The sequence below is a fragment of the Trachymyrmex cornetzi genome, unplaced genomic scaffold (assembly GCF_001594075.2).
Source record: "Trachymyrmex cornetzi isolate Tcor2-1 unplaced genomic scaffold, Tcor1.1 scaffold21, whole genome shotgun sequence".
Lineage (NCBI taxonomy): Eukaryota > Metazoa > Arthropoda > Insecta > Hymenoptera > Formicidae > Trachymyrmex > Trachymyrmex cornetzi.
Window position 1 is genome coordinate 624135 of NW_017296741.1, and position 27040 is coordinate 651174.

The 27040-nt window shown below is 31.1% G+C and overlaps 3 protein-coding genes across 3 annotated transcripts in view; 2 read left to right on the forward strand and 1 right to left on the reverse strand.

The window, feature by feature from the left end:
• Positions 1-1880, forward strand: part of LOC108759890 (uncharacterized) — a 2307-nt gene extending 427 nt beyond the window's left edge. Inside the window, exons 2-3 of the mRNA XM_018505563.1 lie at positions 671-1299; positions 1619-1880. Coding sequence (XP_018361065.1) covers positions 671-1299; positions 1619-1831 — 842 coding nt within the window. The 3' untranslated portion in view covers positions 1832-1880. The remainder of the gene's footprint in view (positions 1-670; positions 1300-1618) is intronic.
• A 6783-nt stretch (positions 1881-8663) lies between these two features.
• Rad51D (Rad51 recombinase D) lies at positions 8664-11310 on the reverse strand. Its single transcript, XM_018505558.1, has 5 exons — positions 11151-11310; positions 10091-10200; positions 9729-9939; positions 9337-9513; positions 8664-8988 (listed from the first exon to the last, which is right to left on the reverse strand). The coding sequence occupies exons 1-5, from the start codon at positions 11292-11294 to the stop codon at positions 8665-8667; spliced, it is 966 nt and encodes a 321-aa protein (XP_018361060.1). The 5' UTR covers positions 11295-11310; the 3' UTR covers position 8664.
• Positions 11311-14210: 2900 nt separating this feature from the next.
• dom (domino helicase) overlaps positions 14211-27040 on the forward strand; it is a 33168-nt gene continuing 20338 nt past the window's right edge. The window contains 13 exon segments of the mRNA XM_018505609.1: positions 14211-14396; positions 15916-16124; positions 16846-17623; positions 20524-20762; positions 21130-21456; positions 21951-22161; positions 22448-22668; positions 22887-23024; positions 23118-23205; positions 23614-23807; positions 23974-24075; positions 24765-25080; positions 26551-26725. Of these exon segments, the coding sequence (XP_018361111.1) occupies positions 15927-16124; positions 16846-17623; positions 20524-20762; positions 21130-21456; positions 21951-22161; positions 22448-22668; positions 22887-23024; positions 23118-23205; positions 23614-23807; positions 23974-24075; positions 24765-25080; positions 26551-26725 (2987 nt within the window). The 5' untranslated portion in view covers positions 14211-14396; positions 15916-15926.

Genomic DNA, 27040 nt, shown 5'->3' on the forward strand with positions numbered 1-27040 from the left:
CACACACACACACATACACACGAGCCATTCTGCTCTATTAAAATTTAGTTCAAATAATCAAAGAGAGCACGTCTTGGAAACACATCTAAGCTTCTGGAATTTGACTTGGATGTACCATTTTTTTTAAGGTCTGTTTTTTTTTTAAGAATTCTAAACTAGTTCTGAATCAGTACAATAAGCTAGAATAAAACTATAATACAGCTGTCTTACGCTAACTTGTGCCAGTGTACACCAGTTCAGAACTTGGGATGGAAAAAGAACAGACCTTAGTTTCTGAATTTCTCATCTCTTAATTTTTTCTTTAAAATTCTGACTACTACTTGGTACTTTCTCTAAAAAAAATTTTTTTATGATAAAACAAATTCAGTTGTTTAAATAACATAACAAAAATTATCGTAATCAGTATTAATAAAACAAAGAAACATGAAAAAATGGCATTAGGAGACTATCAGAAGTTAGTATAGCAGAATAAGTCATATACTTCAATAAATTAGTGTTTATAAAGTTTTTTTTAAGTTTCTCTCTCTCTCTCTATAAAGTAAAAAAAAATCGATAGAACATTTGAGATATCAAATACAAATACAAATTTTAAATGATCAATTAAAAAAATTATTTTCTATAACAATGTATAATATTTTGATATTTATAACTAAACATTTTGTTTATTTAGAGCTCAGAATAAATTTCCCACCTTTCGACAGAACTCTGGAATACAATTATAATTTAAGAAAAAATATTACGGTATTCAGGGATCCTCTCCAAACTACACTATATACTGGATCAGTAACATGTCAGACCGAGGCAACGACGAATAATTCCCTTCTCTGTCTTTTGCATTATATTGATGTTTACTCAAGCTTAACATTTGAAACTCTCAACACTACAAACGAGGTCACATATGAGAAATACTACCCCGATGATTGGTTTATAATTAAGTTTAATAAGCATGGCATAGAGGAATTACTTGTGAATTCAACCACTGACAAAAAAGATTTGATTAAAGAGATCGCTTTTCAATTTCATATTGGTGGTGAAATAATCCCCAAGTACGTTATGAAAGAAAAATTAGTAGTAGGCCATTGCATGACGTTATTCAATGTAAATTCGTCAATTGACGAATATAAGGGCGCTGAGAAGGAATTGGAAAAACAAATTATATTACCTATCTATGCATCCTATTACGAAGGAAACAGTCGATATCGGGGCCACGAAAGACATGTACATATATATATTGAGAAGATCAGAGACGACTGCCAGTATTCCTTGCCATTTTTTGATTTTTTGAATGGAATGGAAGTGGTGTGTATACATATACTTCTTTACATATGCTCTATATTTTTATAACTCTCGATTCTTAGAATAAATAGGAACAAAAATAATTATTTACGTCAGTTTCAATGATTTTCTGTAATTAATTCTTTAATGTTTCAATAATTTTTTTTACTATTGAGAGAAGAAAAAGAACGCATTAATAAAATTATATAATAAATATTTACTATGTCCTCAATAATTCAATGACTTTTTTATTGGAAATATGGGATTTAGCATAATACCATATTTACTTAACAATTTCAACTTTTCCATTTAAAATTAATTTTTTCATTGATAAATCTTACAGGCAAAATATATTCATGCAATAGAAATACTCGATGATAAATTAAATATTTCCACCACAATGGACGTACGATTACCAGCTGATCCATGGAATCCTAAAGGAACACTTGTATTTAGGGAAACAACGCAGCTTGACCTAATTAGCATTACATCTAGAACTAAAGTTTTTCATTCTTATATGAGGGATAATTACCGGTGGATTGATTTAATGGAGTGATTTACTCTAATCAAATATATCAAACTTTGAAAACACACACACACACACACACACACACACACACACACACACACACACACACACACACACACACACACAACACATTATGTTATATTGAAATGTAAATTTTTTGCTCAATTATTCATATTCAATTTTGTTGTATTTGTTAATTTTTCTAATCCTAAATGATTTACTAATATAATTTAGAATACTTGAAACGTTATAAAAGTATTATTAAATAGAATTTGAAAAAATTATAATTTTCTTTCTTTTTCCTTTAAAATTTATATTTGTCATGTTATTAAATATAAAAGAAAACATTGAATTCTCTTAAAGAGAGAGAGAGTATATTATATCATACATTTAGGGTGATATATTCGCGTTTAAAATAATGTAATTAATTGACCAAGCATTTATTGTAGCATCTATAATTCAGGTAATTTTATCAACAATAGTTTATCACAACAAATTTATTTTATAAATTTACGATTGATTATTTTATTGCAAATAATATACTTCATGAAATTTATTTTATTTTGACATTAATTTTATATTTAGTAATTGTATACCAGAATCTGAATTATCAAGATACATCTAATATTTTGTTGATTTAATTAAGGGTCGATAAACAAGTGTTTTACTTGTACTTAATAACAAAAGAATTAAAAAAAGTTAATAATTTTATGCGATAATAAAAAAAAACAAAAAATTAGAAACTTGAATAAAATCTAGATTATGTAAAACATAAATGTATATATGATATACACATACATGTATGTATAATATATATATGAATATATGTGTGTATATATATATATATAAATACACATATATGTATATATATATATATGAATATATGTGTATATATATATGTACACACACATATATATATATATATATCCATTTCTTTTAAATTAAATATATTACGTAATTAAGTATATATGATATTCACATGCATGTATGTATAATATATATATGAATATATGTGTGTATATATATATATAAATACACATATATGTATATATATATATGAATATATGTGTATATATATATGTACACACACATATATATATATATATCCATTTCTTTTAAATTAAATATATTACGTAATTGGAAATTACTTAAAAAGATATATTTTTGTTTTAATTATTTTAATTCTGAATTTAAAATAAATAAATTTTATTTTTTGTAAAAAAAAAATATAACGTGTTGTGATATTAAGATATAATTATTTTCTATTGTTGAAATGTTTCTTTTTATTCAAAATAAGATAGATTCATAATAGAAAATTATTTAATAGAAAGTTCATGTACAAGGCTGTATATTTAAAGAGACAAACATAGCTTGCAGAATATTCTTGACAGCGAGAACTAAGATTTATCGTCTAACTTTATTTACATTATAAAGACAAGAGTCAACGGACGAATCATATTATATTATTCATAACAAGCGGATTAAAACGATATTCTTTGATGATTAGCAAGTTCTAATATAAAGGAATTTATAAGTAAAAGAAGAGTAATATTGGAAGAGAACATTCCTTTATAATGATAAACATTTCTATGGTCCCGTTTTTATTCGGTAAGCTAAGAAGTATAACTGTTTGAATACAATTCCACGTGCTCAATATTATATTCGTTAGTTCGTGTCAGTTTGTCGTAAAACCTCTCAAATACAACCATTTATGTTCCTACTTTTGCAACAATAATATTTTTAAAATGCATTAGAAATATGCATATATAACAAATGTGTAATTAAGTAAAAGAAATTGCGACATCCAAATACCATATTTAATTTTAACTTTTCTTGAAGTTTTTATTATCTATTTGCGTCACAAATATAACTTTTTTAAACGTATATTTGAACCAAGACGCTGTCTACATATAGTGTCTTAATACGTTAAAAAACAAATTACAACTAATTAAATAGATGAGATACAATTATTCTACAAAATTAATTAAGAATATAATTAAAGAGCATAATTTTTATACTTACAATATATAGAAATAGGTATATTTTGGTATCATAAATCAAATATAAGTAAAATTCTTATATGAGCTTCAGCGAATGTTTATAACGCGTGTAAATTGTACGTATAATAAAGCGATAAGATATAATTCGCAAACAATTGGAATGTAGTTCCAGAGTCATAAATATTTCGTTGATAAATACATTTCAATTGTTTATGAATTATATCTTATTACCGTATAAATTATATAATATTTACACACTACGGAGACTTGTATAAGCATTTTACATATATTTGATTTATTCTTGGAGCTATAAAACTATTTTTATTTTAATCTGATATTTGATTAAATTTTTTGTTTATTTATTTAGTGGTCAACACAATTGTCCCAAAAGGGATTTTTCGGAAGTCGAGCTAGATTACATCTACAATCTGAACAAAATTACTGTAGTATTCAGGGATCCTCTCCAAACTACACAATATATTGCTACAGTAACATCAGCTCGATTTATTGAGTGCAAAAGACAGCGGAGACTGTCTTTTGCATAATATCATTATTTTCTCGACTTTGACATCAAAATCTCAACACTACACGCGAGGTCACAAAAAAGCAGCAGCTCAATTCCGAAGATTGGTTTCGTATTCAGTTTAAGGAGGGTGGTATAAAGAAAATATTTGTCAATGAAACCACTGACAGAAAATATATTATTATTGAAATTGCTAATCAATTTGATTTGGGTAATGATCTAAACTTTTATTTCCTGCCATTTCATAACCGTAAATCACAATATATAGATTTCATTAAAAAAGAAAAATAAATAGTAGGCATTTGTACAATCACGTATAATATAAGTACTATATACATAAAGAAAAAGATGTAAACGAAAAAAATTCCAAGTATCAAATTTTACTCTCTAAGTACAATAAAAAAGATCTACATATATACATATTGAGAAAGATAGAAAGAATTGCATTCCTTCATCGGCATTTATCGATTTTTTAAACAGAATGAAAGTGGTATGTAAATGTACATATCTACTTTTGTATATACATATACATATATATATATATATAATAAACGATTTCAACATCTCTAAAGAAACTAATTTTTTTCAATGATAAATCTTACAGGGAAATGTCCATACAATGGAAATGATCGATGATGAATTTAATATTTCCACTCTATCGTTTGTTGGTCTATCATTTGCCCAAAAAAAATTTGCGAAAATTTTCGGCTTTTCATCCAAGTGAAAGCTTAAAGTTTTCCTTACAAAATCGTTTTTAAAAATGTTCCTAAAATTTTTTTTGTTACTGAGTTATCGCGAATTAAATAAAAGGAGTATTTTGACTTTGATTGTTCATGACTTCGTTAAAAATCATTGGACCGCAATTTAAAAAACCAATTTTTAAAGCTAAAGCTAAAGCTTTGCTCTATTGTAATAGATTTTGTGTATTTTAGATGTATACATTTTACTTTTCACATAAATCTTGCACATACCCGAGAAAAGATATTGTATAATGGACATATATGTATATATAATTATATATAATTATATATAATTATATACAAAATATTTTTTCCCAGTACATGTACTAATTATACATATATTAACATAATAATTAATCTTTTATTATTAAAATCTTTCATTTTACATAAAATAAGATGTAACAAATAGAAAATTTGAACATATAATTTTATTGGGTGCTTTTTATTTTACTATATATAAATCGACACAGGTATCGTTCTGTCTTTGTTACTCGTGGGATGCAAAGAAACAGATCGTTTGTCGACTTGTGTCACTAAATGAAAAACATTGTCTGATGTATGTTGACCACAAAGGCATAACTTACAAGAAATATTGTTTACTTGTGATATAAAGACAAAAATAAACGCTTCAATCATATTACATTATACCTCCGTACAGGAACGAGAAAAACAGTTTTACCTAAAGTTCAAATAATAAACACATGTTCTGATATAAAGGAATTTAAAAAGTGGAAGAACAAGTGGATGAAATTGGCTGAGAGAATATTGCTTCACGATGCTGCTGAACGCTCCTTTGATCCCATTCTTCCTTGGTAAGTTAACAATATCTGTACAATGAATGTCTGAATCCAATTCTACATAGAGAACCGAAAATTTTTGCAAATTTTTTTTGGATTATGACCAGCCATATTTTCACAAAGCGAAAAGAAAATTTCATTTTGTCCAACTCGTAGTTTTCTATATGTAAAGAAAATACTAAATTTATGATCAGGAACTTAGAAACTGCAATGATCTTTTTAAGATTTAAAACCCTTTTTTCCATTAAAAATTTTATTTTAACTAATCTAAAACTAGGATATAATTATAAATTTTGAAAGTTAAATTACAAAATTAATTTTTGTGATAACAAATAACAATATTTTATAAATATTGTATTTAACTAAACTTTTTATTTATTTATTTATTTAGGAATTTTCGCAAATGTTTCAAAAGAATCAGATTTTGATCCGGAATACTTATTCGAAGTGAACAAAACTGTGATAGAATATCGTGACATGGGGAAATTTGTCCAAACTACACAATTAAATTCTACAGTAACATGTCATCCTTTTCTGATGAAAAGTCTTCAGTGTGATTTACATGATGTCATGATCTCAGAGTATTCAAATTTTACCCAAACAGTTTATACGTGGAAGAGATTGGAAGTCGAACAGTCATTCGAAATGGATTTCAACAATTGTGGTTTACGAGGTATACTCGAAAAAAATCACATGAGAATGACCCACAGTCTTATTTCTGATATTGGTTGTCAATTCAACCTATTTTTTGATATAAGAAATCATGCACTAAATTCAAGTTTTGTCAAAGATAAAACGACATCATCTGGTTATATTTGCGATATCACATATGATATAGATGAGACACATATGAGGAAGAATGCATTTAAAGAAACGAATTCCAATTTCCAAATTAAACTATTAACAGAAGATTTCTCTAACCAAAAAGATTCACATATATATATTGTAGATAATAAAACAGACTGCATGTCATTGGGATTTCACGACTTTATAATGGAATCGGAAATAGTGCGTATACATATATTTTTCTCCTATACGTGTTTTGATTAACATTGATTCTTCATTTTTCTTACTGATATAAAGAAATTAATTGTTGCATATTAGCTTCAATGATTCTGTATTTCAAGTTATCCAGTAAGCAAACTGTCCACAGAATATCAGCAGATTGATAGCAAACTCGATTAGAAAAATTCAGTAAATTCAGTAGATGCCACTTGTATCCGATTAAGCTTAATGTCTACCGACAGAGTCTATCGATTTAATGGTTGCGTTCAGTATACAAAGTGCAAGTTTTGCAACTGTTGTAAGATTCTTTAATACGATTGGTAATACATTTATTAAATCCAGCAAGAAACGATGAGCAAGAATCAATCGTATTAAAGAATTTGTCGGAATTTATTAGCAGATTTTTGTAAAATTCAAGCAGACGGACTTAACTAGGAATTCCTTTATTGTTTCAACAATTTCATTAAGTTTTTAATTGTAAAATCATACTTATATATACATGTATACTTTTTCATTAATATAAGGTTGTTGATATATATATATATATTTCTGAATAGGATCAACAACTTTAAATTAATAAAGTGTGATAGAGCGCAACACAAAATTATATGATGTATACATACTAGACTGACAAACAAAAAAATTTTTTTTTATTCGGCCTCTTAGCTCAAAAGCTTCCATTTCATGCCAAAAAAATCCCTGAATTTTTATTTAAAAATATTAAGATTTAGAGGTCGCTAGTGAGCGATTTTTAAATCAAAGTTTCGATTTTCTTTAATACATGTTTGATTTGATGCAAAAATGGCTTAATTCGACCTCTAAATCTTAATATTTTTAAATAAAAATTTAGGGACGTTCTTTTGGCATGAAATAGAAGTTTTTGAGCTGAGGCCGATTAAAAAAAAAATTTTTTTCTTGTCAGCTAATACATACATATATATTTATTATTGTTTTACAGTAATTTATAATAACCTTTTACTGAAAAATTAGTTCTTGTAATATTTTCTTAGCACAATTTCGATTTCTTTAATCAAACTTTTTTTTTTAATTTTGCAGACAGGATGTACTCACGCAATAAGTGTAACACATAATAGATTAAAAACATTTACCAAACTAGATCAGACACGAGCTTTGGGAACAATTATAATTTATGCAATACATGTAAATCTAATTGACATTAGATCTCGAAAAACAGTATCATTTAATGATACATCATTGAATAATCGGACCCTACCTTAGATTAAATCATACTTCAAAAAAGAAAATTGCTGCGTGATGTATTTATATTTATCAATTTCTATTTATTTCTATTTATCAATAACTTGATTAGTAGCAAAATTCTTTTTGGAGAGTTTTATATAGAATTTTTTTATACTAAATAATTATTTAAATTAAAATTTTATAAAGACGTTATTTAATAATTTGGCAAAATTATTAAATTATTAAAACATTTGATAAAATTATGACTTTCTTCTTGTACTTACAACAATGTCATGACGTCTATTATAAATAAATTCTAATGTCTTTTATAATCCCTATATCGTATATTAAGAATGCACATGTGCTTGTTTTCAATTGAAAATGATGTAATTTATCCGAGTTATACTTAGAATTAATATACGATACTTCTACAACAATTATTTATTAATTATAATAACAATTATTTGTTAAGATATGAAAATATTTATTACACACAAAATAACAGAGAGAAACATTCAAAAATAACAATTTATCAAATAAGGTTTTATAACATAACAATTAGTTTATAACATAAGTATTAGTTTACCACGGCTAATTACGATGTGACTCCGATATCGTTTATAGTTACAGTACAGGATGAATTCTCGATTAATCTTAAATCCTTCCAAACATTAATTTTCCGGGTTTCACCATATAGCCTTGTTATCAACAATCTCGTGGCTGGTATATTTGCCCAATATTTTCCTAATGCCGGTGTTATGTCAGTAGCATTCGTTTGTTCTGGAGAATTCCACCGGGTGAGTAAGTTCACAGTAAGTACAACTGCTTGGTACTCCATCGTGAGAAATCGACATACTTCGGCCAAATCTTCGAGCTCGTAAGTTGTCTCGTTATCACTTTGTTGCGCGTTTCGCGGTACCTTGAAGAAAAAATGACCGGTCATTAAAAAAATACGAGTACATTTACATATAAATGAATTTCAACAAAATTGATATTAATATTATATTAATATTAACATCAAATTCTCAACTTATTATTTATCTTAATATTATAAATAATATGAATTATATAATTTAATATTTTAATTATCACACACACACACACACAAATAGATAAGAAACATTATTACTTAATTTTGCGCGCGCGTGTGTATATGTATGTTAATCGTATTATTTTTAACATTCATATAACAGTAATATAAGGTTTAATCAATAATATATTTGGAATATTATACAGATCATCCATAAAAATTTGTTTACTAAGGCACCTTGAAGATAATTGCTGGTAAAGAATCGATGATTACGAGGAGGACCTTTCTTCCTTCAAAAGATGCTTCATTTTGCTCCTGTTTGCGAAGAGTTATCGATTGTCGCAAAGCTTGTATCAATTCGTGGGAGGAATGCGCTTGATAGATTTTTGTATTGCGCAATGCATCTTTTATAATCTATAAGAAAAAAATTGACTTTCAGAACTCACAGTAATATCAGTAGCATTTTAAAGATAACAATTAATTATATAAAAAGTTTGTTTTACAAATCTGTTATTTATTCAGTTATTTATTTCTTTCTTTTTAAAGATTACTTTTTCGATTATACCGATATAATTGTGATAGATATATACGCCGATATTTTTATTGCTATTTGGGGTTAATGTTATTACCTTCTGCTCGAAATTTCTCGCTCTCATAATTCCCTCGTATCGCAACCTGCAGAAATCTTTCTTTGTGTCAAAATACCATACAATACCGCCTGACCGGCTAGCAACGTTAGCTGCTATTGTGAAACATAATTGAGTCTTCCCGGAAGCCCTTGGTCCACATAATTCGCATAACTGTCCGGGATATAGGCCACCTCTCAGCAATTCGTCCAAACTATTCCAGAATGAGACATTATTAATTAAAAATCAAGTACATTCTCTCTTCTTCCTCTATGTAAAGTCATTGTATAATTTATTTTTGAAGTTTCTCACATCGAGTAGTTTTATTAATCACAATTCAATTAAGGGATAACTAGTAAACGTACCATGTTACGCTGGTCGGAATTACATTACGTTCTATCGCAAGGAGTTGCGTTGCATTCTTCTTTACGCCACCGAATTTCTTCAATATATGGTGCTTCACTTGCAACACATCCTACAAATAATATTTGATTGAATTTATGAATATTGAGTAAGTCAAACAACTATCTTCCATCAATCTCTTCTTTTTTTTATTATATATATTTCATCCAGATTTTCCGAATAAAAGTTAAATAAATTAATATCTTGGCAGAAAAAAAATTTTTATAAAAAAGTACAGAAAAACTACATAAATTGAGACAAGATCTTAGAAATTTTTAATTTTTCGTAGATATTCATAGTGGGACGTAGAGTAGCGTTGTTTGAGGGGGTGGAGAATTTTTAAGTTTTTTTCAAACAAACAACACCGCTTTACGTCCCATTACGAATATCTATAAAAAAATGAATGCGTGGTCTACAATGGACAATAGCAGTAATGGATTAAGGAGTAGGTGTAGAAATCAATCAGTCATAGTCGAATGTAAGGAGGATAATCAACTGATTGATCGATTTCTATGTCTACTTCTTAATCTACTAATGCTACTACTGCTCATTGTAGACTACGCATAATAATTTCTAAAATCTCGTTTCAATCTATGTAGTTTTTCGTAAAAGGTTTTCCGCCAGGATATCGATTGAAATATACTAATTTTTAAATCAAATGTCTTAACATTAAAATTATCATTGAATTAATTGAAGCAATTACAAATGTATCACGTATATTTTTAAAATCATTAATGCTCGTTTTTACCAATGTAGTTTAATTTTATTCTCGGTAATTTTATTCAACTAACCTTTCATCTTTTTCTAGTTCCAAAAAGAGGAAAAGATGAAGAACAAGTTGAACCAAAACTAAAATTAATTTATATTGATAGAAACGGGTATAAAAAAGAAAATGTCCTATTTTTTTCCATCTGTTTCAATTCTTGATGTCTAAAAACGACGCTTATTCTCCGGCATAATTTTCAAAAATGTTTATATATATATATATATATATACTTTATCTTTTTTTAACAGGATACGCACCGTGTGCGAAAGACCGGTGATATTCGTCAATTTAATTGGATCCGTTGAGATAAAATCCACGATTGTGACAACGTTTCTTCGCCGCAAATTCTCCGTTACATTCTCCGATAAACTTGAATGAATATCTGCGTTCAGTTTTATCATTTTTCACCTTTACCGAATATCTGCAAAATCGAAAAATTAGCTAAAAAATCTTCCCTCCAGAAAGAATCTTATAAAAATGTAATATTTATAGTGGCTAATATTTATATGGCTAATTTATATATGTAATCATTTAACAAATCTTTTAATATTAATTAAAAATAAGTGATTAATTGGCTAGTATTAGTATTCAATTTCTGTAAGGGTAGAAAGAAATTTTGTAACACATTAAATAAATAATAAATATAAATAAGACCCTAGGCGCATAATATTATTTAAGCATATTTTAAACATATTTTTAGAATATTAAATGTACATTGAGTTTTTTAAATTGTTTTCAATATCTCTATTAAGTTGCCGAATAATTTTTTAACTCAACTGTAAAAACCTTTAAATTAAAATTTGAGCAAACATAAGAAAGAAATTCGAGAGTAAAATTTCGCTTGTACAAAAAAATATCCATATTGCAAAGGATTAAAACTTACATGATTTTGAAATGTTCAGTAGTTAGATAAAAACTTAAACGTAAAAGTTATATGAGATAATTAAAAGAACGTTAAAAATATCGTTTTTTAATAAAAAACAACGTTTTTATGCGATATATATAGAGCACGAAAATTAAATAGACACAACGTAACCGATATAAAAGTGGCTAATTTCAGAACGCGAAACATATAGTATATTATATACATACATAAAGGCGTTCGGAATGCAAATACACGCAATTATTATAGGTATATGTCTCATATAATATTATAAATTTAGGCGCAATAAATTTAACCATTTGTCGAAAAAACGTATACTTCGACAGGCGCATAAATTCACGTTGGATTCAATTCAATTCAAAATTTAGGTTTTGAGGTCTTGTTTTCCGTGGCTAAACTAGTGTACACTTTTAAAATTTAAAGTAAAAGGTATATGTTTAATATTTGTTGATAGCGAGAGAAAGAGAGAGAGAAGCTGTATTAATATCCTAGGGCAAGCCCTTTAAAGATACAACTTGTGAGTGCAATACATAGCCAAGCGGTTGTGAAAACAAATGCGCGAAAGTTATAAAAATTAGAATAAATACATAAATATTAAGATATAAGAGCTTAAAGGGTAGAACTAAAGAAATTTACAAAAATAATAAGAATAAAAAAAAGAGAGGGAGAGAGAGAGAGAGAGAGAGAGAGAGAGAGAGAGAGAGAGAGAGAGAGAGAGAGAGAGAAGAGAGAGAGAGAGAGTGAAAGAGAGTTTTAGAACAGAAAGTAGACCATTTGTCACGCGAATTAATTTTCGAAAAGCATTATCTCGCGCGCGCCCGCGCGCTACGCATCTTTAAAGTGTTCTTCCGGCGATATCGAGCGGCCCGGTGCCGCCAATCTGCACCAATCGAGACGAAGGCGCTGCGCAGCGCATCCAGTGATTCCAGTGGCTGAGTGGCGTCAATCGTCTCACCTTGCCGGACGTGTCGGCTGTCGCACGTCCCGGCACCGCGGCGACGACTGGGATCCAGGTACCACGAAATTCCACCGGGTTCGCGAGTCCTACCTCGTGGCACCTCGAAGAGATCGGCCGGGATGGCGATCGAGATTCCCGCGCGTGAAAATGCCGCTCGCTGGCGGCGGCAGCGGCACGCGTCCGCACGCGAGGGACGCACGTGCGCGCACGAATCGACGATCGAACGGCGCACCGCCCGCACTCGTCGGCCCCGGCAACGCGAGAATCCGACACGGCAGCACGCGGAAACGACGAGGATGGAGGGATTCGGGAGAGGATCGATGCACGGGTAAGTACGACGTTGCATGCGTCCACCTCCCAATTTACCGTAGCGAGACGGAGATTCGAGTCGGCCGTTTGCCACGTGGCGTGTACTTCAGGATCGGTTACACGGCTGCATTCGTTTCCTGCTGATGATTTCGTGCTTTCGACCTTTACTTTCTGTACTCTTTTTCTCGGAAATTGCTCTTTCCTTTTTCCCCTCAATACTCAAATATGTACGGCTTTGTTTCGAGGAAGATATAACAACTGCTCCTTCTCTGCATTTTCCGGGGTTTTCTTTGTTTATAGAACGAATCTGGACCACTTTGAAAGAGAAAGAAGGCGAGAGAACGAGGTGTAAAAAGTGCAACCGTAATGAGATATTTGAATTTCTTGTGCATTTTTTTAAATTTTAAGGTGAAGATAAAATTTGGTAGGTCTAAGAGATAGGAAATCGATCAACGGTAAATTTTAATAGACAAGATATTGCGAAGTAAGTTCGGTAGAAAAGTATATCGGAATTAGTAATTAATTGACTACGAACGTTCAATGAATATTTATTTTTTTTAATTGTTCAGTTGAGTAGTGATTATTCAATTAACTATTGAAATTGTTATTGGAGCAAAATATTTTTAACTCCGAAAGAAAAGGGAATTAAAGTTCTTATTCGTATTTTACATTATACGCTGATTGTGCAAAATCACGTGTCCATTTGAATTATTTTTTCAGCCACTCCTGTAAATAATTAATTACATAATCATAGATAATTATAATCGATAAAAATGGAATAAAATTGAAGTACGAATAATGACATGTATTCGTAGTTTTGCCAGAGATAACAGTATATGGGCGTTTTTTATTCTCGTGCGAGAAAGAGCTCGAAATTGAATATCCATATTTAGCATTGCGCGTAACACGGGAGTGTAGGGAGTGCGATTAAAAAACGAACAGACCCGGGGATGTGAGTTAGCACATTTCAGCGGCATGTTCGAACGTACGAGCGGCCCGACCAATCACGCGTCTCCGTCGATGCCACGTTGCCGCGCGCAACGGCCGGGGCAGGCCAATCGGGGGGGGGGGGGGGAGGCGCAACGCCATCTCTGCGCGACTAGCGCAAATACTCGAGATTGGCTCGTTTCGGCCACGGGCCGAAACTCTCCTCGCAGCCGTCGCCATGTTTAGAAGTGCGTACGCGTCCTTGGGCGTGCGGTGTGACGATGTATCGTAAAATATTAGATATAGCTCATGCGCCGTATGTTACGTGAAGTACCCAATTACGAGTTGACCCACGCGGAACACGGGTGTGACGATCATTCCCGTGGATGGCGCACCTACGTCGCGGTAATTTGTGATTACATTATGGTAAGTCCTGGTCTGTCTCGGGGCCAACGCCAACATGGCGGACGGGAGATTTCCTTTGTATCGCGCCGCGCCGCGCGACTTCCCCACCCGTCGGCGCCGAGCGTCGTCGGCGAGGTCGTTTCCTCGCGTGACGCCCCTACGACGCCCGCGACACCGGACGCGCCGCGACCCGTCGTCTTTTCGCGCGGCTCGTCTCGCATTCGCGACGTATTTCGTCACCGGCGCTCGCCTCGATATAGCACATCGCTCCCTCGATGCACGCACGAACGTACGACGCTCTCAGGTAGCCCCCTCGAATCTTCGGACTGCCTCGGTTTGCCGGTTTACGATAGTCGCGATGACAATCCTCGTCGTCCGACGGTCTCCGTGGTTTCCCGATTATATCCTGTCGTCGTGTACATTTTAAATTTCGCGAATGTATTCGATCGCGGAATGTGTCTGCTCCTTTTTTTTAACGCGAATCGTACGAGAAACGCCTTTTTCAAATTCTCTCTTTTTCTTGCATTGTCTTGATTAATTCTTATAAACGATCAACGTTTTCTTAAAATGAATGAACTTGTCTAGTAGACCGTTGCTATCGCTTCTTTATGTGTCGTTTAAAACTTTTCTTTATCTTCATTGTTTCCTTCGACAATTTGCAATTAAATCACGCGGCTATTTTGCAGGTGCTCTGCGTGTTCTCGAAAGAATTTAAGTTGACATTAAAGTATGAGTTTGTTAAATAATATTTCTATTAGAATTTTCCTTTTTAATGTGCATACTTATATGAATATTTTTATGTTTACTTTTATTGTTTTTCTTTGCCAATTTATAATTTATGCTAATTAAACAAAGGTTGTGTGCATTCTATATATTATTAAAAAATAATCTGTATATGTGTGTTGTGAATTGTAAATGTACTGATTTAAATAAATATTTTTTTTTAAATATATGTTTATTTATATATAACAGTGAATGCATTATTCTCAGTATTGTATACATTGCCATTTTTTTTTTTCTATGTATGTTTTATATTTATATTATTTGGTTGGGAATACCTATTTTCTGTATATATATTATATATTATAATTATTATGTTTTTTTTTAAAAGGTATGATCTCTACATTATTAGTATTTTCCAATTCTTGTTTTTATTCTTATTTTGTTAATAATTAATAATCCTTCAGTTTACTTAACAAAATTTTTTAATTGTTAGACTTCAAAATATTGTTTGAACTTTAAAATAATCTTAAAAAATAAATGTATCAAAGGAATTAGAGAGAGAGAATATAAGTAGAGCTTGTTCTTTCATTAAAACTGAAATATGCTTCCATGTTTCCAAATTGAAGTGCAACAATCGAATATTTATGAGACTCAACATATGAAAATATGATATTGTGTCGAAATAAATTCATTTTTTATTATTGAGAAGAAATTTTTTTAAGAAGTTTTTGTATTTACGTTTTGAATGATAAAATATGAATTTTTATGCTACGTGTCATTGTGTTACTGTAATACAGTGTTACTTTTATCTTTTCAGCGTAACGTGCAATGAGTGATAAACAGGGTGCACCTATTTTACCACCCCTTAGTCGGGGTGTGGCTAATAATGGCGGAAATAATGGAAGTTCAACTCAACAGACTGTCAGTCTGCAGCAAGTTCTCGCTACCGCTCAAGGCCTCAATGTGCTCGCTACTACCAGTGGGCAACAGTTTGTTATTACGACTCAGGTTCCTGGTCTCACACAGGTGAATGTTTATGCTTGTAATCAGAATTTAACTGCATACTGTGTTTCATGAAGTAATATATGTTATATTCTTTTAAATAGCAGAAAATAATAAATATGAGATATATCTCTTCTCTCATCTAGCTTTCATTTGTAATATTTTGATTAATAATTAATAATTTAATCATAATTGCCGAATTTAACTTCTATTATTTCTGTTATTTGTTAATTATTAATAATGCTTAATAACTGTGATGATTGATCATTAATTAAGTAATAATTGGATGTAACGATTCCTGAGGTTTATTTTAATCTGGATTATTTTTATTAAATATAACTGATTATCAAATCATTGATTTCGTCATAATTATACTCAATAATTATTAATTTGTACACACTTGGCATAATTTTGTAATAAAAGGACCTCGCACTAATTATATGTATATTCAAATAAAATTGGATCCCTATGAAAGGAATTTTTATATATAATTTAGCTTATAATATAGTAAATAAAAGATATCGTAGACAATGCTCAAAAATAGATTGTTTTTATGATATTGTCTGTTAAAGCTGCTCTATGCGAGTTTTACATTTTTGATATTTCATGTTTTTGAGCTATGAAGTATCAAAGATGTAAACATTAAAACTAACTCATTTTATTTCAAGATTCAATTTTCCATATAATTAGTACGGCGTCGTTTCTTTTGCTTGTGTAAGTGGTACTTACGAACTTTTACTCGCAGGTCATACCGAATAATGCCACAACTAACGCAAGCGGAACACAACAAGTTACAAGGATCGTTAACATCGCGGGTACGCCACCGCGCAACGCTGTCGGAATTGTCGGCACGTCGCCTCCGACAGTGTCACGGCCACAGAACTCTACTAAGCTTATGCTGACAACGTCGCCGAAACTTGTACGCACTTCCTTAAGCAATGTGTTTGTGGCACCGACGTCATCGCAGGCATCATCGCCGCAGGTACAGGTGCAATCGCCTTCACCAGCGAGGAAACGGCTGAAATTGTCGGAAACGACGGAGAAACCGATTCCATTTGACGTCAGCGACTGTCGTAGACGAATAATGGAGCATAAAATGCGGCGAATGCGTAACGTGCGTGAGAAGTATGTGGAAAATGCATCGGAACTGTTCTTTCTGCACACCGGCGGCAACATGATGGAGTATTATGCCTGGCGGAAGCGATCTCCGACGCCGCAGTTAGTACACTTCCTGCGTCAGCATCGACTCGACCCGGATGACGATGACGAGGATCTGACTGCGCCACTGTCATCGATACCAGAATTTTCGCAGCTATCTGCTGTTACAACTACTGTCACCACTACTACGACCGTCACTAGCGCTATTGTCACCGCTACCACCACTGTCACAACCGTCACGTCCGGCTCCACAGTGGTCCAGATTCCGAATCAAAGAGCGGAGGTTAAAATCGCTGGGGCGGGCGTCACGCCAGTAGCGGTGTCCACCACCCTGCCTGCTGCGGCTCTAGCCCAACTCAGTCAAGGTAATTATAAATACCCGTTAATTACGGCAACAAAAAGGTTTAATTCTTCGTCATTACTTCTGAGCAACTATGATCCGATGTCTTCATCGATACATATTACATTCAAATTGGTTGATATTACATTAATATATCTTGATGGAAAAGATGTATCACATTAATTGTGTGTGAATATTATATGTTACACTTTATGAGCAAATCAATTTGATCTCAGATCGAACTGCGATGAATGTTCTGTTAGCATCCATGAATATTTCTTGAATTTTAATAGCGAAAATTCGTGTTTGTTCTTTTCATTCAGTTTTAAACGTTCATTCGTACTTGAATATACAGTCGCGTTTCTCTATTTTAAGATGTACCAAAGAACTCTTTTCTATCCTAACATCTTCCTTTGATATCTTTTAATTTGTGTAGAATAAAGAATATTTTGTCTTTCACTCATTTTCTCACTCCCACGCAGAGGAAAACTTATATCAGATAAAGGAAAGCCTTAGAATACGGGTTCTCAGAATAGAGAAAATCGACTGAATATTGTTGCAGCTTTATTGGATCACGACGTCATAAGCGAAAATAATAATCCTGTACTCTCACCCTATACGTTGAAATAGATACTCTTTCTCCTTCTACCGCAATTCGTGTTCGATAGATTTGTAATTCGATTTATGATATGTAAAGGAATTTTGCAAAAATATGGTTTTATATAATTATGAAAAGTAAATTTATAAATATACAATTTAAGCAATGAATTTCAAATTTATTTGAATACATATTTTTCATAATTAATAACTCATATTTCTTGATTTGTTATTCTACCTGTGTTTACTTATATTTTATTTAGATACGTATTCTTTATAATCAAGGAGAACTGTTTTTCTTGAATTCTCACCGTTATTTTATCAGTACCTATATTATCTATCGTACATTAATCAGAGTAAAAAAGAATAATAAATAAAAATACTAGTTATAATTTAGATCCTTGTATTAAGAAGGTTCTTATCATTTAGGAAAATATTATTTGCGGAGTAGACAATTTTTCTCATTCATGTTATACTTTAATAATGAATTAAAATTCGGCTTGTATACGGAATAAATGATGCACTTAGGACAAGTACCAGGTAGGCCTCAAGGGGGCCGCCATGGCATGGTGTTTGCCTTCCGAGCGGCAATCCAGTCTTCGCCAGTCACCGTTCACCCTCCATCCGCTTCCACCGTAGCACCCACGTTCATTATAGGTGATTACCGCAGATCGCCTGCCGTTTGTTTCTTCATATCTTTAAGCCGCTCCATATTGGTTTTGCTTCCGAGCAGTTTAGATACTGCAAGCTCTTGTCATAAACAATTATTTTTACGCGTTATATACTTCCATATTATACATATATGTTGTACTCTTGACTTGAACTATTGGAACGATGATCGGGAGAAACGCTCGCCAAAGAACTGTCTGCTACTACTAAAGCTATTAAGTTGATGTAGAACTCTGTACTGTCATCTTATAACATCTAATTTTTTCATGCTATAACACTGTACGTCCACTGTATGCCCATTCTATAGAATGAGTCAGACAAGTGTAGCATGTTATGTAAAAACTACGATGATGTGGTGATTGACCTGATCATTATTAAGTGCAGACGCATGTTTTTTTATTTGAAGCTTGGTAAGAATAATATATGTCTCGTTATGCCATATACATATATGTATGTACACATACATTTCGGATGCAAATGGAAGCGATTTATTTTAATTGGAGTACTTTGAAAGTGTTTTCGTTTTTTGCTTTTAATTGTTGTCAATCGTGTAGATACGTTTCTTGCCTGTTCTGTGGAATTATGTTGGCAAAAATATATCCTCCATTTATCTATTAAATCGTTATTCGCGTGAAATGTATTAATATTTGTCTACTTTTGTTAATTCAAAATACAGAAGTATTTTTAAATATCGTAAAATGGGGTAACTTTGGCACAAATTTTGAAAATATTTATTTCTTATATTATTGTTTAGCAGATTGTCCTAATTGATTTTGATAACGGTAATAACATAAACGTACAACTTTCTTGAATATTATAAATTAAAGGTTTCTAAATTCCGATAAGTATACTTTTTTATTCTTAAAGACTTATAACAGATATAATTAATATTATAATATATAATTAATAATTTAATATCTTGTCCAATCTGCTAAATATTAGTATTAATGGATAACTTCAACTTACAGTTCCGAATAAATTGATTAAATCTCAATTCTCTTGTTATTTTGTTCTCTGTTCATTTATTGCTTCAATTCTCTTGTTCTCGTGCTGGTTTCTTTTTTACACTATTCGAGAAAATTTGACCCTTTTTTTTTTTAATAGAGTGTGTTTGTCACTGACTGCGAATTTCTTAGCCAAATTTGGCCATCACGTCATCATTTAGAAAAATGGCAGTGGGGCAAAAAAAGTATTATTTTGAAGATTTTTATAATGTGACATCAGCAGCCGATTTCTTTTTCAAAATTTTATTAATGCCACATTAAAATATCAACTTCTAGTTTAAAAATTAATTTTGTTTCGTTTCGGTATGATTTTTCAGGTGCAATTTGAAAATAACTTTTCCTAAACAATATATGGAACAAGTATTTTATTTTATTTTAATTTTGCATTATGTGGGAAGGAAGAAGTGCTTGTACACTTATACAATCGAATCATACTAAATAAAAAAATCAGTATAAGATTGACAAAATATAATTGTAGGAAGGTTATAATCTCTAATGATTGAAGATTATACTTAATTTTAACCAAAATTACCCTATCTTATGGTAATACATGTGTTGCTGTTGCAATCAGCTCTTTCATTTATCTTTTGATTAATGCATTATCGTTCATATTATTTATTATCATAGCAATCTCAAAGCGGTGTTATCATTTTAGGTGGAACGTCGGTGGTTACAGACTCGTCGAAACTGACGACCACGGCCGCGAGTTCGGTGGTAGAAAAATCGTCGCCGTCTATAATCACTGTCGCCACCCCGAAATCGTCTGTGACTACAGCTGCGCTCAATAGTCCACAACCTATCGTTAAGCTCGTTAAGTTGTCTACACCCACTACCATAACTACTTCCTGTGATATCTCGAACAATCAGGAGCAAATTGTGGAAAAAGCTAAGCAGGTAATTGCGGCGATTGACTATTTTAATACTATCTTTTTTCGGTGTAAAAAAATATTTATATTAGTGTCTTAAATATGTGTCAGCAAACACTTGTAGGTTTGATTGGATATAATTTCGTATAAGTTTTTTTTTGTAAACGACTTATTTACTTAAATAATTTTTATTTTGTTTTTACTAAACATGTTTAAAACAATTTTAGTTCATTAAATTATTTTTTATTGAAACAGTAATATATTACTATATTAAATAATATATTATCTAATTTATACATATTTGTTTCTTTTCGATTAAGTCAGTCAAATGTATAGTTATATTTATATATTTAAATTTTATGTTTATGCTAATGGCTGCAATTATCTGGATATAGGAGGCGTATGTAATGCAAAGGATTGCGGAACTGCAACGCGAGGGATTATGGTCGGAACGGCGATTGCCCAAGGTGCAGGAACCGACTCGAACCAAAGCCCATTGGGATTACTTGCTAGAGGAAATGGTCTGGTTGGCCGCTGACTTCGCTCAAGAACGTAAATGGAAGAAGGCAGCAGCGAAGAAATGCGCGAGGATGGTGCAGAAGTACTTTCAGGAAAAGGCGATTCAAGCACAGAAGGCTGAGAAATTGCAAGAACTTCGGTTGAAGAAAATTGCCAGCTTGGTCGCAAAGGAGATTAAAACTTTCTGGGCAAATGTTGAGAAAGTAAGTGAAAAGCTAAAGTGCACACATTTAGAAACGTGGATAAATTAAGCAGTTTTTTATTAATTTAATTCTATGAAAAATTGCTTAATTTTTTTATTTTATAATTACACTACTTTTTTAATGAAAGTTACATTGATTTATATAACTTTATTCTACCCCACACTAATTAAGCCGGCGTTTTTGATGCATTTTTATCGGAAGCGTGTGCTCGTTGTGGGAATAGCAAAGTCTGCGCATTGTGTATGGTTGTTTGGTTTTCTTTTAAATTCAACCAAAGAATTAGCGCAGGACATTCGTATTAAATTTTATGCTCAATTGCGTAAACGCAAAACCTCAAAAACGTACTTGGATGTGAATTTATAACATTTCTTATTAATAATTAGCAATAATATTTAGACATTAATCCATAATATTTACATGTTTTGAAAACGAATTTTATACACGCGAAATAAATGTGGACAGAATTATTAAAATAATAACTGCAATGTTGACAGTTGGTGGAGTATAAGCAGCAAACAAGACTTGAAGAAAAACGAAAGAAGGCATTGGATCAACATCTAAACTTTATTGTGGGTCAAACAGAGAAATATTCCACATGGCTGACAGAAGGTCTGAACAAGACCGACGGTCCACAAAGTATTCCAGCTTCCATAAATAGTTCACGTATCTCTTCGCCAGTTCCAGTGGAAAAATGTCATTCCGATGGTACGTTTAACTTGCATAACAAAATGTAATTAATTTTTATTTATGTTAATGAACATTGATTAATGCGTGCAATCAATAAAACACATTAATTAATAACATTATTAATATGTAATATTATTATTAATATTCATTCCTATTATTGGAAATATGTAAAATTATTGCATGATATAATTTAAATTACAGAACTTTAATGTTATACAAATATTTTACAGTATTTTATAGTTATATACGACATTATATATGTTTGCATAAATAATTTAATTTTATATGGTATAATCTGTTACAGAGGAATTCCAGCCAAATCAGAGTTCAGACGATGACGAAGAGACCATAGCTAAAGCCGAAGAGGAAATGAAAACGACCAATCACAAAGAGGAAGTTGAATTGTTAAAAAAAGAATCGGAAATACCTTTGGAAGATCTTTTGAAGGACTTACCACCAGATTATTTGGAGCATCGAAACAGAAGTCTATCACCGAATAACACAACGAATGAAGAGGAGCAAAATGTATGTTTTTAATAAAATAAGTATTTGAATATACATCTTTTTTATATAATATTTATAGATACTGTAAATTAATAGCGTAAAGATATTGAACTTAGTCATTTTTTAATCAGTTATTTTTCAGTTATATAATGATTGTTTCAATTTTGGAAGTACCTAAATCATCGCCTATTTAAATGTTTATCAAAAGATAAAATGAGATAATGATTTTTTTGTTATAGGAAAATGAAGAAGCAATTGACGCAGATGCAGATTTCGTCGCAGCGTCTGGTGAATCCACGGATGAAGAAGATACGATAATGGAAGAGGAAAGGCTCGAGGGAGAAATCGATCATAAGCGAGAACTCGATGAACTTAAGGTACATAATTTTCTATTTTTCAAGAAATAACCAGGCAATTATCATAAATCGTTCTTGTCAGATTTAAATAAGGATGTGCTCGTGTTTGTTTAGGCTGATAATGAAATGTCTATCGACGAACTCGCGGCCAAATATGCTAATATGTCGGATGTGTTGATGAACGAGGATGATGAGGCTGAAGGTAAATTTTTTAGATTCTTTTTTGAAGTTTTTTTGAAAAATATTTTTATTATTTCTATATAAAGTTCAGCTTAAGCACGCTTTTTTAAATTGTGCATTATTTGAATATCTTTATAAGCGATTTAAAACAGATTTTTTTGAATTAAACTTAAATAAAAAACCTTTAATTATTATTTCGATTATTAGATGAAAGTTTTCATTATATAAGGATGCTTTTGTTTGTATAATTTATTACAGTGATGATATTACTACCATCAACTGACAGTATGAGATATTTGGTTTTCATTTATCTTATATTATCCATGCTGTGAAATGAGGCATTTGTCTGAGAAAATTGCGAAAATTATATATTATTATTGAAAGAATAAAGTAAATCACATTTAATCAAGTATCATTTTCTCTTACTTAGGTACGGATAAAGAAAGTAGTGAACGGGGAGCACAGGAGATCGAAGACCAAATAAGTAGCAACGAAAGTGAAAGCGAAGAGAGTGATCACGATAGTGATGAAGATGAGTCTCGGACTCAGAGTGATCCCGAGGCGGATATAGGACTTCAATCGCTTCTCGAAGACCTCTCCGCGGAAAAACAATCGGAGAATAAAGTAAGTCTCCTTTATCTTACATAATATGTTAAAATCTTACAATTATTTTATGTTGAATTTTATTATTTAAGTTTCTTAATCATTGTTACATTTTTTTATTCTTTCTATTGCTACTAGGTTTACATATCTTTTTATTTGTCACATGACTGTTTATTTATCATAATAGGTCACAGAAGATGATAATTCGGACGCTCATAATGAAATGGACAACGTTGCCGCGTTGGCCGAAAGCATCCAGCCTAAGGGAAATACGTTACTCACCACTAGTGTAAGTTTGCTTGCGTTTATATTTTATTTTGTTTTATTAAATTTTATTAATTATAAAATATACGTAATTTTTTTATTAAATTAGATGCTTTTCTTATCGAATATTTGAATCGGCAAATTTTTGTTTCTTTATTTTAATTTGTGTATTTAGGCATTAAGAAATTTAAATGATCCTTTCGATCCAAGGTGGTGAAGCAGCAATTTTGCTCATCATCATTTACGAAAGGAAAATTAACAGTGATGGTTTTTCCATGAATAAACATACATATTTTATTCTCGAAAATAATCACTACAAAATTAATTACAAAAATTTATGTGTAAAATATTTTTCTGTCACATTAATTTAAAATTTTTTTTCTAACATTGAAGTGCAATAATGTTTTAACAAATAAATTTCAATAAATTTTTGAACGAGAAGAACTTTTTTCGAACTAAATATTTTAAACTGAAAATTATTAGTTAGATGCAAGTAGATAAATAAGTAACATTATATGAAAATATGAATATATATAAAAAATTGGAAATATGGAAGAATTGTAATAGACAATTAAATAAAAATTTCTCAATTTTTGCTAATTTAAATTGATCGGAAAATCTTGTAAAAACTAAATTTGTTGTAAAATTATTTTTTGTATAATTTCTATATGTGTTTTCTTTTTATGCTTTCATTTACATAGTATGTATTTTTAGGTTGTCACTAAAATACCTTTTCTTCTGAAACACTCTCTTCGCGAGTATCAGCACATAGGATTGGATTGGCTTGTCACGATGTATGAAAGAAAGCTAAACGGCATTCTGGCTGATGAAATGGGTCTAGGTAAAACTATACAAACTATCGCGTTGTTGGCGCATCTGGCCTGCGAGAAGGGAAACTGGGGGCCACATCTTATAATTGTGCCGACTTCTGTGATGCTCAATTGGGAAATGGAATGTAAAAAATGGTGTCCAGGATTCAAAATATTGACATATTACGGCACACAGAAGGAAAGGAAACAAAAAAGAACAGGTAACAATGTGACACGTGTACTTTCTTGAAATATTTGATTTGTTAACATTGCTTGAAATCCAAAAATTTTTGCATTTAAAACAAGATCAATATATATTTGTACTTCGAAAAGAAAGTGAAGATACTGACAAGTAAACCTACCTTTGTGTGACTCGCCGATTTCATTGAAACTTTGCACACTTGTAGAGTAGGCAAAAATAATAGATACGTATTTTTTTTTATCGGCAATGGTCAACATTAAAGGGGTGAAATCGACCCTCAAAGTTGAGGGTATTAGAGCATCGTCATGATGTTTCACATAAAAGTAATATACCGATCAACACGGAACTATTACAAAATGTTTTTTACAGTTAGATAGCAGGGTTGGTAAAGACTAATGTGTTTTTTTTTTTTTTTTTTTTTTTATTTTTTTAGAATAAAACATGTTTCTTCTTGAATATGTTTTAATGCTTCAAATATGCTTTGAACAGTACTATAAAAAAAACATATTTAAAACATTAAAAACATCAATTAAGTATGTTTTAAACTGTTTAAAACACGTTTTTTTTACCAACCCTGTTAGATAGTAAAGTTTACATGTCCGACTTTCCATACACCCTTGTTGCGGGAGGTAAACCACCCTTCTCGTAAGGAATAATTATTATGTCGAATGGGTGATGAAAGTCTATTAACATTTTTATCTATAGTCTGATCTACCTATCTAAAAACTAAAGCTAAAGCAGAACACTATTATTTTTTGGTGTTTTTTATTTTTTAAATCGTCATAACAATTATTCCTTACGAGAAGAGTGGTTTACCTCCCGCAACAAGGGTGCATGGAAAGTCGGACATGTAAACTTTACTATCTAACATAAAAAACATTTTGTAATAGTTTCGTGTTGATCGGTATATTACTTTTATGTGAAACATCATGACGATGCCCTAATACCCTCAACTTTGGGGGTCGATTTCACCCCTTTAATGTTGCCGATAAAAAAAATAAATAGTATCTATTATTTTTGCCTACTCTACAAGTGTGCAAAGTTTCAATGAAATCGGCGAGTCACACAAAGGTAGGTTTACTTATGCAAAAAGTGCAACGCAAACAAACCGACATCGTGATTTTTTTTAAGGTTTTACTATAACTATTTAACTATCTAATTCAAAATCTATATAATTATATGTGAATAATATTAAATAACAATTTTATAAAACATTTCTTTTATATATGAAGCTACTTTTTTGGCTTATGAGTAATTGTAATTTTACTCGCTGCCGACAACGGACATTGATTCAATCAAAATGGCGATGTCTGTATTATTAAACAGCGAGATAGCAAAATTCTCCATTAAAACTCGCGTGTCAAAAATCGATCATTGTCTAACATACGAATCCTGTTTGAAGAAACAATTAACATTTATTACTTTATTAATTATAATTGTATTTGTTTGAATGTTATATGAAATGTAATATTCTCTTTTTTGTTCATAGGCTGGACAAAACCAAATGCCTTCCATATATGCATTACGTCCTATAAATTAGTAATACAAGATCACCAAAGCTTTAGACGAAAAAAATGGAAATACCTTATCTTGGATGAGGCACAGAATATCAAGAATTTCAAGTCGCAGAGGTGGCAGTTACTTTTAAACTTTCAGACACAACGGTAACTAAATCATAATAAATATCTGTTATAACACACACATGTATATATCATTGTCGCATGTTCGAAGTTACGTTAAATATAGCAATTGTATTCATACTTTCATGTCCATGTCAATGTAATTTTAATCTTGGTTTAAATTACTTTTTATCGTTTTCTGGTTTTAAGTATTAGAAAAGGTAAAAAGTAAATTAAAGTCTAATTGTGTGTATAAATAATGATAAATAATTTTATAATTGTAATTATATATAACGTTTAAGGGGATGCTAAACCGATTACCCAACTCAATCAAGGTCGATAGTACAGACTCTTTTAATT